The sequence below is a fragment of the Vanacampus margaritifer genome, chromosome 12, assembly GCF_051991255.1.
Source record: "Vanacampus margaritifer isolate UIUO_Vmar chromosome 12, RoL_Vmar_1.0, whole genome shotgun sequence".
NCBI lineage: Eukaryota > Metazoa > Chordata > Actinopteri > Syngnathiformes > Syngnathidae > Vanacampus > Vanacampus margaritifer.
This window is the reverse complement of record NC_135443.1, coordinates 3,022,443-3,036,102: the sequence shown is the minus strand read 5'-3', so window position 1 is coordinate 3,036,102 and position 13,660 is coordinate 3,022,443. Positions and strand designations below refer to the sequence as shown.

The window sequence follows — 13,660 nt, the reverse complement described above, 5'->3', positions numbered from 1 at the left end:
ACCCAATTATGCACCAAAATTGGACCTCACACTATATGGTTCAATTTGACCCAACTTTCTGGGTTGTTTTATACAAAATGACCCAATTTCTGATTGAAAGTTGGGTCAAATTAACCCAGGTGGAGCATTTGAACCAACTTTATGGGTCGTTACATACAAAATGACCCAATTTTTTGACCCAAAGTTGGGTCAAATTGATCCAAGTTGAAGATCTGACCCAACTTTCTGGTTTGTTTTATTTATTTTTTTAAAAATACCCAATTTTTGACCCAAAGTTGGGTCAAATTGATCCAAGTTGAAGATCTGATCCAACTTTTTGGTTTATTTTATTTTTTTAAAAAAATTACCCAATTTTTGACCCAAAGTTGGGTCAAATTGATCCAAGTTGAAGATCTGACCCAACTTTCTGGTTTGTTTTATTTATTTATTTTAAAATACCCAATTTTTGACCCAAAGTTGGGTCAAATTGATCCAAGTTGAAGATCTGACCCAACTTTTTGGTTTATTTTATTTTTAAAAAAAATTACCCAATTTTTGACCCAAAGTTGGGTCAAATTGATCCAAGTTGAAGATCTGACCCAACTTTTTGGTTTATTTTATTTTTTTTAAAAAAATTACCCAATTTTTGACCCAAAGTTGGGTCAAATTGATCCAAGTTGAAGATCTGACCCAACTTTCTGGTTTGTTTTATTTATTTATTTTAAAATACCCAATTTTTGACCCAAAGTTGGGTCAAATTGATCCAAGTTGAAGATCTGACCCAACTTTTTGGTTTATTTTATTTTAAAAAAAATTACCCAATTTTTGACCCAAAGTTGGGTCAAATTGATCCAAGTTGAAGATCTGACCCAACTTTCTGGTTTGTTTTATTAAAAAAAATTACCCAATTTTTGACCCAAAGTTGGGTCAAATTAACCCAAATAGACGATCTGACCCAACTTTCTGCGCTGTTTTATACAATATGACCCAATTTTTTTTTTACCCAAATTAGGGTCAAATTGACCCAAAGTAGAGGATCTGTCCATTTTTTGTCCATCCTGTCAATCAACAGTAATGAATAGCCCAAATCCCAAATTCTCAATCAGAACTGTGACAATCTGCGACTGATTAGGGAACACGTGGGCTAAACGAAGCATGCAACAGATGAGACGAACGCAACCAAAGCAGGAGGTGGGCCAGCTGGAGGGATTTGGCACCCAGACAGAACCTCTCGGCTTTAATTTTCACACGGACTTTCCAGGTCTGAGAGGGAAAATCTGCTAAATCCGCAAATGTTATAATAGTTATAACTGGGACTTAGTCAAAGATAAAAGCAAGTGATAAACTCTGGTCGACTGACGATTTGCCCGCTTGTCAATTCCCGTCCTGATTAGACAGCTGGAGGGACGGAGCAAGCAGATGCTTTCCCAGCATAGCGCTCGGTGAGGAGCAAAAAACGTTGCGTTCTAACGTCCTCCCTTAAATCAGCCTCAATGAAAATCTGTCAACTCGAAGAGCCAACTCGGATTATCTCCGCCTCCGTTCCAGCAAATCCATCTTCTCTGGTCTTGGCTGCTTCTTGTCAGCGGGGAGTACCTGACGCGTGGCCTTGTGTTGTTGCGCAAGCCGCAAGTCTCTCTCTATCTTCTGGCAGTGGCTTTGTTTTTTTTTGTTTTTTTTTTTTAAAGGAAGCAAGGTCCTACACAACTTCATACTATGATGAGGTTCGACATACTACTGTAACAATACGATACGATAATACCACTGATGTGCATCATGTGAAAGTGTTTTTTAATTAGTGTTGAATAATTTAAGTACTGAATACATTTGTTTATGATTGTGCACATTCAAGAGGCTTGGCGTTGATGCTTTATGATCGTCTCGGTTTTAAATGCTTTGCCGGCGTTCTCGTGCTATTTTCGTGCAATTAAAAACCCTCTCAGGAGCGGTTTCAATTAAGTTGCATTGGAAGACAATAGTGTTCATTTCATCAACAAAAACTAAACAAAAATAATTTCGTCAACACATTTTTCACCAGACTAAAACCCTCACTAATGAACAATAATTGGGACTAAATCAGTATGCGTTTTTGTTGAGATGAAAATTGACTTTACTTAAAAAAAAAAAATTGGACCAAAATCTATGGACATTTTAGTTCATGAAGAAAAACAGGACGAAAATTATTTGATTTGGTAAAATCTCGATCGATATATTTCGACCGCTCACTAATGTTGGCTAACTTAATAGCTCATAGCTTGGAGCCAAAGCAGCCACTTGTCAAGTTGTTTTTCATCAAAAAGATGGGAGAACATTTTATGTGAAATTGTTTTAGAAATGTTCAACATAATCTGTTATATTTTTTTATATATTTTTTCCAGCGGTTAAATGATTGTCCTGACGAAAACTAGACAAAAACAAAAACAATTATGTTTTCTTGGACTAAAATAAAGACTAGAATACTAGATTTAAAGTCGACTAAAAACGGCCTAAATAAAAACGGGACGAGGTTGACTAGCTAACAAGCAGGATTGAAATTGGACTAAAACTGAGACTACATTTAAAAATGGCGGATAAAATGAACACTAGAAGAGATGCATCGTGCTAATTTCCATTACACTTTCTATGGTGTTTCACATCATATGTTAGCATTAAGCTAGCACCTTTTCATACATTTTGGTTGAATGTTTTGCTATTTATATATAAAAAGACAGAAATGGAAATGACGAATAAACAGCTTGCGGAAAAACGAGCTATGATTTTATTTTACCTGTAAATATGTTGTTGTTGTTTTTAGCTACCAGTACATACATTGAATGTATGTACTTTTATGGCTTGAATTAGCATACAAGGTCTTGTTGGCGCGTGTTTTAGGCGGTTCGTTGCAGGTGACTTAAAGTTAAGTTGTCCCAACGTATTTACACTGAGCAATCCTTCCTGCGCAGTCTTGACAATAAAGAGACATTTAAAGACATTTATGAGCCAACAAAAGTCCTGCTCGAGTGCTTGCGATGCCCTGCTGGATGTCACATATGGTGTGTTTGCAGCAACAACCTTTCACCTTCCACTATCTTTACTATCTTTACTAGCTTCCTGTGCAAGCAAAGTTTTATCTTAAAGCGCTAAAACAGGAAGCTCGTGTAAAAGTTTAAGACTCTCCCGTCGTTTGTATAAATTTGCATTCGAGTTCCGCGTGTCGTTGCGGCGGGGAACGAGCGAAGCGGTCACGCTAGGGTGAAATGGGATCAATTTATCTGCAGCAATCTTTGAAAAAAAAAAAAAAAAAAAAAACTCATCTCAGTGCAGCTGTGACGCTCAAAGCACACATTTAATGCTCGTTTCTCGCCGCTTATGTTGCTGATGAATAGTTGGATTTATCTAATATTGCGCTCAAGTGAACATACAGCGCAAGTACGAGCATATTTACATTTAATTCCCCACTAAAAAAACATAGCGAAGTGGTGGATTGCTGTAACCAAGAATTTTCTTCTCCTAAGATTTGTGATGATCATTTCTGCTAATTAATTACTTAAGTTATATTCAATGTTAATTTTTTTTACAATTTGAATAAGTTCCAAATTGTCTTCATGAAAGTTATCTGGTATTCTTTGGTCAAAATACACAAGACAGAAAAATGGCTGTGCACTTAACTTAATAAATTCGCTGGGAATTATTATTATTATTATTTTTTTGCTGTCGTTGCCATGACGACTATGACGGAAATTTATTTAACGACAGAGAAAGTGGCTCTTCGGTGTTGTCGATTTAGCAGCTTTGTCACTATTTAGTATTTTTCAAACATGACAAAAAAATAAAATAAAATAAAATGACATTTTGTGGGCGGCACGGTGGCTGACTGGTTAGCACGTCCGCCTCCCAGTGCTGAGGACGTGAGATCGAGTCCGGGCTTCGGCCTTCCTGGGTGGAGTTTGCATCTTCTCCCCGTGCTTGCGTGGGTTTTCTCCGGGTACTCCGGTTTCCTCCCACATTCCAAAAACATGCATGGCAGGTTGATTGGACACTCCAAATTGTCCATAGGTGTGATTGTGAGTATGATTGTTCGTCTCTGTGTGCCCTGCGATTGACTGGCAACCAGTTCAGGGTGTGCCCCGCCTACTGCCCGAAGCCAGCTGGGATAGGCTCCAGCAACCCCCGCGACCCTTGTGAGGAAAAGCGGTAAAGAAAATGGATGGATGGATGGACATTTTGTGGTGTTTTTAGAGATTTTGCGTAGTCTGCAAATAACTGCCGCTTGCCACCACTAGCTTATCATGCGTCGCTAGCATAGATGAGCACACATAACTTATTTGTAGTAAATAAATCATTTGGGGCCCGGTTAAGTGAAACCGGATCATTTCCAGGGTACACCTGATAATCTGTCACGGCAAAGTGGTTTGTTCAATGTTGTCATGGTGCGAGCGTACACGCAAATGTGGTGTGTGTCTCGTCGATGAGTGATCAATCAGCGCGCACTTCCTGTTCTGCGCTCACTCAGCCATCATCCGCATCCTGTACGACAGCAATTCTGCACGGTTAACTCTCAATTAGCTTATGTAACGTGTACCACTTTAGAATTAACTTTGGAGATTGATTTCCGTGAGTCTTAAGTCATTAACACGCTTATTCGCAACCCAGCAACAATGACGTCTTCGTGAGCATTTTTTTTTTTTTAACCCAAAAAACAAGGATAATGTTCGTTCTCGTCACTGCTGATAGATGCTTGAAAATAGAAAGCCGCACCCCCGGTGACCCCGCCCGCTTGGACCGTTTCGCATCCGGGGTGCGTCGAGACAAATGTCAGTGAACGCGTGGTGTTGCATCACAGTAAATGAGTATCGATTTTGTCTTGTGTACCTGAGACCATCACACCTACGTGCCTGGAAGTCCAAATATAGGGCCGAGCGCGCCCAGCCGCGCTATAATAACGTCAGTGTTATAGTCTTGTTTGTACAGCATGTCAGTGGATTTGTTTGTCTGTTGGGGCCATTTATACGAAGGCTTACATCAGTTTGTGTGTGTGTGTAAAAAAAAAAAGAAGAAAGATTGCTCAGAGACATTCGATTAGTCAGCGGATGTGTTTGTCCACCAGAAAAATCAAACCTTTTGAGCGTAATGAGTCAGCGCTCCCTCAATTGTCATGTTGTAATTGTGCCACATTGATTACTGCTTCTTCCATCCTTTTATCATTATACGTAAGTATCGCCATAAAAACAGTGAAGTGAATGAGACATTCCACAAAAGCGTTGCCCAACTTTCCCATTTCAGCTCATACACAACAGCATGGAAGTTATTTCCTACCTTCTAAAAATTCCCACATTCCCAAAATTCCACATTTTAAATAATAGAATACTCAAATTTAATTTACATTTGCATTTTATATTTCCTCCTGTGTAGAGCTATTAATAATATTTGAAAAATTCCCCACATTTTCATAATCAAATTTGCAAATGAGAGATTTCATCCTTCTTCCACTTCTTCACCTTCAGCATTAACGCATTTTGTCCAAATTTCTCAACCAACTAAAAGCATTCAGACAATTTTGAACACATCAGGGAATATTTTTTTTCCCACATTCCCATAATCCCCACTTCAGCCACAATTCCACATTCTCCTTGAAAAAGTTATTTTTAAATTTTTACTGGATGCTTTCACATTTCTGCAGTATTTACCCCACTCCCCCAAATTCTCACTTTCCCCACAATTCCACACCCAAAAAACAATAAATAACAATAATTGTACATTTCTCAACTGATTCACAGAATTCCAACTTTATTTATTTCATTTTATTTTATTTATTTTATTTATTTTTATTTTTTATTTTTATTTTTTATTTTTTATTTTTTATTTTTATTTTTATTTTTTATTTTTTATTTTTATTTTTATTTTTATTTTTTTTTATTTTTTTTTTTTTATTATTTTTTTTAATTTTTATTTTTATTTTTTTATTATTTTGTATGTGCGTGCGTGTGAGTGTACTCATTAGTTCACCTAAAACCTATTAAAAAATCCCCTACCGTTCACCTAAACCGAACACTTCCAGCCAGAGTCGTGAGGCCATCAGGAGACCCGAGGAAGGACCAAAGAAAATAATTCCAACTTTAAACTGCTGCGCTCATACAGAACTGTTTACCTAAATGTCCTCATTTTTCAGTATTGCACATAAAAAAAAATGCAGATTTCTTGCTTATTTACTTCCTCCTTCCAGATTTGTCAACCAATGACAACATTTGGAATTCTCAAGTTTCAACATTTCAATCAATTCTACAGCAGTTCAGTTGGATGTCAGCTTTTCGGCATCCTCTCGAATTTGCATCTTTTTTTTTTTCTCAAGTGGGTTCTTACAGGGCGCCAGTACTGTATTGTACACATTTCTCCTTCTGACCCCCCGCATTGACAATTCCATCTTGTGAAGGCTCGGCCTGGATCTAATTACATTGTTGCCCCGACTGCGTATTCCGCCTCAAGTCCGCCAGCCCAACCAACAAATGACTTTTAAAACAAGCGACGATAACTCACACTTTGTTATCCGAATGGAAAGAAGGACACAGCAGGTGATTGCGCAATCACAGGAGTTGCTGGTTCACCAATCGGGTCAGCGTTAATGGCTTATAGTGACAAACAGTCGTTAGTCACATGATTCTTACCATTTCCTCTGCTTATGGCCTCTCGAATGAAAAAAAAAAAAAAAAAGTAAGGAAACACAGCGTTTGATCTTCTGTTCTTCTAATAGCACGCAATCTTTTTTCTTACTTTCCCGTCTTACCTTCTTCTCACCTCTCCAGATGGGAACCCGTTTCCTGCTTATCTTATTTTCCCCACTTCCTTCCGGTACGCAAGTCTGCCCCCCTGAGTTTACAGCAGCCCGAGGTAGCGGATCGGCTCCCACCGCTAAATCTGCTCCCATCTTTTACTCCCGCACATTCTGCACTTGTGAGCCAATTAAAAGATGTAAAGATGCACATTACTGACAAACAGCCTCACTAGAATATACAGTAAGATGAACAGGGATGTGATTTTTCCGCTAATTCGCGGAATTCCGCTTTTTTTTTTATCTCGCCCCCAAAAAAAAAATCCGTTTTTTTTTTTTTTTTTTTTTTTTTTTTGTATTTCATTGTGTATGCACACGACTCCGACAGATAACATCTTCTGCTATAACAAAGACATTTGTGGTATGCTCTAATATGAGTTACTTTTCATTTGGTCATGATACAATTATTTGTTCATGAAATTTGAACCCCTCAACATTATTTATGTGTTATCTTAGTAATCACATTAGTTAGATATGATGATATTCTCAGTGATAGTTTTTAAAAGCAAAGGCAGTCCAATGTTTTTGAATGTGACTGATTTTGAGTTGACTAAAACTGCCATTTTATATGGGATAGTTCAATATACATTGAAAATTTATGCTGTTGTTTTGTCTATTTCTTTGTCATGTGAGTGCATTGAAAGTACTTAAAAACACAGAAAACCCATGAGCTCCGCCCTTGTCCCCCCTTGTCCCCCCACCAGGGCACTGCCCTGGACCTAGCTGGGTGCCAGCGGCCCCCAGACCCCCGGCTAAATTTTCAGATAATTTCACTTTGGTCAAATCACATCCCTGGATGAAGGATTTTGTAAAAAAAAAAAAAAAAATTCATATTTTTCGTTTTTTTTTTTTTTTTTTAATCTACAGCCATTTGTACAAATTCTCACTTTAATCCAGCACATTTCCAGATTTTTGTACATTCCAGTTCATTTCCATGAATTTATATTATTTGGAAATTTCCCAAGAGTCACAATAGAGGAATACGGCATGCACAGGTTTCCATATTGCATCCCACATTTGCTTCTTTCTGCTGGTGGAAAATGTGGCGCCCCCAAATGCAACCCCCCCCCATCCCCCCACCCCACCCCTACCCACCCATTTTAGTCGTGACTGTGGCTCCATTGTTGCGGTGAGCTCTCTGCTTCGATTTGATTGTGACACCAATGTGCTGTTGTCACACTTGTAAGTGGCCACTAGCTGAGTGTTGCTCCTCTCTATACAATATTCTATGCGTGTGTGAAACGTAGCCTATATAGTGTACATGCAAGGGTTCGTGTAGAGTTCATAGCATGATTTCCAACAAAAAGTCACCATACTGTGTGAGCTGCAAGGTTCCTTTGGGCTATTTGAGTTCTCTTACCTGCTCGGTGGGAGCGCTCTCAGCTCCAAATACCTTTCCCAGTGGGATGACGCGGTGTGTGTGTGCGTGTGTGTGTGTGTGTGTGCACAATTGGCATTGTGTGATGGATTGTGTTTGCTTGTGCGTATCATGATATTTTTTTATCATTTGAATTTGTGTATAGAGCCTTTTGGGGATTTGGTACATTTTTCACAAGTTGCAGGTTTCCCGATTAAAAAAAAAAAAAAAAAGTGACGAATCACGAAATAACGAGATGCAGCTCTGCTTACCTGCCACACTCTTTGAGGATGAGGGTGTTTCCGCATTAAAATGCCTGTGCATGAGTGCGTCTGTTGGATGCTTGAAAGTGGCTATGGATCTTCACCCAGCCTAGACATAGGCAGGAAAAAATGGATAAATTAGCGTTAGCATTTGCATGACTTACTAGAAATGCAGAATGGTATTGTATTCAGAAAAAATACATAATATGTTTTCTTAAATGCATGAAAGGTATTATCTTCACACAAATTCAAGTGTGACGTGCTGCCATCGTCAAAATATCGCTATGTCATGAACACGCATTCACCCGTCTTTAATTAATTCGGCTGTAACCTTTCGTACGATTCCTTTCCGAGAACAAACAAGGTGAGATCAGCTTTCGTTACAACCGCTCGGCAGCTGATGCGATAAACATCAAGCGAAATCCGCCGTCAGATGTTTTGCTTGAAAGGCACCAACATTTGAATGCAAATGGTAATTAGGAGGCAAAACATGGTGCCGCACTCCGAATGTATAATCCAATTATCAAGAAATTGCTTTGACAGAAAAAGCCAGGTTTTGTGTGTGTTGTTTGTCTCGGGCTTCCTTAAGTGACCCTCAAACTAAATTGCAAACACCACTTACGGGGGCCGTCAGTAATCAAGTCTTTCATTGCTTTCGTTTTAGTGCCTGCAGAGAACGCCTGTCGGAATCATAGACAAACGCTGGCTTCCTTTTCAACTCAAATCAAGAGGAAAGTGGTCTAATTGGAGAAAAAAAAAAAAAAGTCTGTCCTTATGGACTCTTCTTACGTAAATAGACGTAGATGGAAGTTGGGTTAAATTTTGACAAAATCGATAGATGAATAGCTACACTACTAGATTGAAGCTTCGGGAGGAGAAAAATGGGAGGATGCGATTAAGAGCCACTTCAACATAGATTTTTTTTAATTTACAAACCAGAATCAAGAACCAGCTTTCTACCGCCACCTAGTGGACACTTAATGCTATTGCACTTGACAAGAATTCTACACTTTTTTTCTTAACTTTAATTGTCTCTTGCGTGTCTCTGCCGTTTCCCTTCAGAACATGCCAGGACATAACAATGACCTCCAACAGCACAGACTCTTCTGGTCTCGTCCTGATTTCCAACACCTTCCCAGCAGCAGCAGCAGGAGCGGCAGCGGCAGTCGGCTTGTCCCCACAGTCCAATTCTTTCCATCAAGCGGGGACGGGACCCTGGCTGGTTTTCCACGTGACCGCCCCAGGCGGCAATTCCTCATCCGTGGACTCCCTTTTAAACGCCACCCAATCGCAAGATGGGAACGGGACGTCGGCCCCGGATCCCTTGGGCGGGCACACCGTGTGGCAGGTGGTCCTGATCGTCCTGCTGACGGGGACGCTCTCGCTGGTCACCGTCATCGGGAACATCCTGGTGGTGGTGTCCTTCAAGGTCAACCGCCAGCTGAAGACGGTCAACAACTACTTCCTGCTGAGCTTGGCGGTGGCTGACCTCATCATCGGGGTCATCTCCATGAACCTGTACACGGCTTATCTGGTGATGGATTACTGGGCCTTGGGGAACTGGGCCTGCGACCTGTGGCTGGCTATCGACTACGTCGCCAGCAACGCCTCCGTTATGAACTTACTGGTCATCAGCTTCGACCGGTACTTTTCCGTAACCAGGCCTCTGACTTACCGGGCCAAACGGACAACAAAGCGAGCCGGGATTATGATTGGCCTGGCCTGGTTTGTCTCTCTGGTTCTCTGGGCCCCGGCCATCCTTCTGTGGCAGTACTTTGAGGGTCAAAGGACGGTGCCGCCGGATAAGTGCTACATTCAGTTCCTCCAGCAGCCCATTATAACCTTTTGCACGGCCATGGCGGCGTTCTACCTGCCCGTAACCATCATGAGCGTCCTCTACTGGCGGATTTACAAGGAGACGGAAAACCGCTCCAAAGAGTTAGCCGGACTGCAGGGCTCCGGGGCCCGCGGCGGCGGCGGCGCGAAGATGGCGGCGAGAAACGGCAACGGCAGGGTCGACAGAGCCCGTTTTGTGCGTCAAACCGGGAGCTCCAGAAGTTGCAACAGTTACGAGCTGACCAGGTTGTCCCAAAGAAAGAGCGCGTGTCGGGAGCTGGTCAGCCGCCTGCACTGCTGGTCCGGGGTTCGATCCTGGAGGCCCGGTAGCATCCGGCAAGTCGAGCGGGATCCGGACCAAAGCAGTAACGATAGCTGGAACAACAACGACAACGCGGCCTCTCTGGACCAGTCGGGCTCGTCTGATGACGAAGACTGCGGCGGTCGAGACAGCCACACCATCTTCTCCATCGTTCTCAGCCTGCCTGGCATCAAAGCGGCTGTCGACTCCCAGCTCACTTCCTGCGAAGACCTGGATGACGCCTCGGAGCAGGACCCGCTGAGGGGGGCGGAGTACAACCGAGACCGCCTGGCCACAGTGGCGACAAACACCGGCGCGGCCGCCAGCCCCGACACTGACAACAGCTACCATCAACGCTTCTGTTCGCGCAACATCCTGTCCTTGCCGACCATCCAGCCCACCTCCAACTCCGATTCCGATATGACGGCGGCGACGGCGGCGGCGGCGGCGGCCCGCGACTCCACCGCCACCAGCGCATCCACCAAAACCCCCTCCGTTCCCATGTCCTTCAAAGAGGCGGCTCTGGCCAAGCGTTTTGCGTCCCGAGCTCGGACTCAGATCTCCAAGCGCAAACGAATGTCCCTAGTGAAAGAGAAGAAGGCGGCTCAAACCCTCAGCGCCATCCTCTTCGCCTTCATCATCACGTGGACGCCGTACAACATTATGGTCCTGATCAACGCCTTCTGCAAAGCGGCCATTCCGAACACGCTGTGGGCCGTGGGCTACTGGCTGTGCTACGTCAACAGCACCGTCAACCCCATGTGCTACGCCCTGTGCAACAAGACCTTCCGGACCACCTTTAAGATGATCCTGCTGTGCCGCTGGGACCAGAAGAAGCGGCGGAAACTGCAGTTCCAGCAAAGGCAGTCTGTGGTCTTCCACAGGAGGATTCCCAGAGAGTCCACGTAAAAGGACGGGACAGCGCTTTGATGGCGGGATCCCAAAAAATACGAAGCATCTAAGGGGCTTCTTGCGGGAGTTTGTCGAAGGCACTCGCACCCGAGCAGACGTTTGCAGCGGTTTCCATGTATGTGCTCTCGTGTCCGTGTGCATGCGAGAAGGGCTGAAGATTCAGAAACACGAGACGACGATGTGGTCTAGACGAACGCTACCGTTTCATGCGGGTTTATCTTCGAGGGATCCGATCGGGACGTGTGCTTGAAAAGGGCTTTAAACCGAACAGAAGGTCCGGAGTATTAAAGTGCAATTGACTCAAAGGGTAAAAGAAGAGTTTTGTCACACGGTTTAGGGCTTGTCGGTTCTTATCGTTTTCTCTTTCTCTTTAGCTAGATTTGTAACGTGCAGACTCGAGTGCTTTTGCCTTTGTGAAGAAACAGAAGTTGTCATTTGTCACCAAAAGCCAAGACATTCTTTGTGTCGTGCTAACTGGGCCTCGACTTTTGGACCGGCATGTTTTTTTTCTTTCTTTTTTGTTTTGTATCAGATCTTCTGTGCATTGCCTTCCTACGTAGATATAACTTGTGTTAGATGGGATATTTTAAAAAAAATAAAATAAAATTCAATGGTGTCCGACAGAGCTTATATTTTTGTGCTACTCATCTTGAACTTTTGAGCCAGTCTGAAAAAGACTTCTATGGGTATTCCGTGTGGCACCACCGTCAGTGAACCGCCGTCGTGTTGGATGTGATTGTTGTGGTTTTGAAAACAATGGCGACGACGAGTACATCCGGTTGTGTTCATGTACTTTGACGTCATTGTGATGATATTCTGTCGGTGTAATTTTGCAACTTTCACAAACACACACACAAAGATGTCGACTTTCTCAGACACGGCCTTGTTTGAACTTTCTACCGTAATCCTTTTGTCAGTACTCTTTTTTGCTTAGCTGTGGAGCCAGGGCGGCCTCTAGTGGTGGGAGGAGGACCTAACATGCTCACTGCCAGTTTAGCTTGTCTGTGTGGTGCAGTTCCATTCACAACCACCAGTTGACCTTTAGAAAAGACAGGTGAATTAAAAAAAGAAAAAGAAAAAAAAAAGGGAAACTTTTGTGTTTCTGTAACTGATTCTAATTACTGGTACTATGTATACTGTTTTGTGTTTTATTTTTAGATTATTGAATTGAATCCACATGATCTGAAAGTTGTGTGGAAAAAACTATTTTCAACTGTTGAGTGCCCTTTGGTGGCTGCTTGTGCCACAAATAGCACACCTTTATGTACTGTAACAAATGTCAGTGTCCCCTTTGACCATTTATACACACAAATCCCAAACATTGGTAGATCCATTCATCCATTTTCCATAGCACTGGGTGAGAAATTTTGACGTGGTACACCCTGGATCGGTCGCCAGTAAATGGCAGGGCACATACAGAGTCACAATAGTGGAGCAGGTGAGTCAAATAATCAATCAAGTGGTTATACAAGCATGATATACGGTGCGTATACCAATCCAGGTTGTAGACCACCTCTCAGCTTTCAAGTCATGCAAACTGGCTCGATGAATTTGTTAGCGTAAAAAGGGAATGCGACCTCATGATTGACAGCTGCCGTTGTTGTGTCCATCTTTCTGTACAGTGTACGCTTGCAGCACCCTTAACGTGTCACCATGAATATTGTACAAAGGCCTTCATGGACAGCTGCCGTTCCACTTTTATGTACTGTATACGAAGGGAAAAAAAACACTCGGTATTTGATATGCATCCAACACAAAGACTTTTTACATCGGTGGGGAACGTTTGTTCTCAAATTTCGGGAATGTAAACATGGTGATCGCAAATGTCTTTTTGTTACGTTTACAGTATGCCAATCATTTCGCATCTTTGAAATCAATAAACGGTCTCAAATGATTGTGTCACAAACTGGTATTGTGTTATTTCCAGCTTTATTATGTTTTATTTCTACGGGAGCTTTTATTCACCTTGACCTGTCCAAGTCGTCAATCCAAAGCCACAGTAGTCGCCAGTCAAGTCGAAACAATGAGTTGGCTCCCTCTAGTGTTTTTTATGAAGAAAAACTTAAATAAAAATAAAAAATCCAGTCCATTAAAGTTGTGTTGTATTTAACTTTTAAGCACAATACATTTGTATTTACAATGAGTTGGCTCCCTCTAGTGGATTTTATGAAGAAAAACTTAAATAAAATAAAAAAATCCAGTCCATT

At 42.1% G+C, this 13,660-nt stretch overlaps 1 protein-coding gene across 5 annotated transcripts in view; it reads left to right on the top strand.

Annotated features, from left to right (window-relative positions):
• Positions 1-13,347, top strand: part of chrm3a (cholinergic receptor, muscarinic 3a) — an 85,697-nt gene extending 72,350 nt beyond the window's left edge. For all 5 annotated transcript variants that reach the window (XM_077582829.1, XM_077582831.1, XM_077582830.1 and 2 more), the window contains one exon: positions 9,467-13,347. In XM_077582829.1, the coding sequence (XP_077438955.1) occupies positions 9,467-11,450 (1,984 nt within the window). In that variant the 3' untranslated portion in view covers positions 11,451-13,347. The remainder of the gene's footprint in view (positions 1-9,466) is intronic.
• The last annotated feature ends 313 nt before the right edge of the window (positions 13,348-13,660 follow it).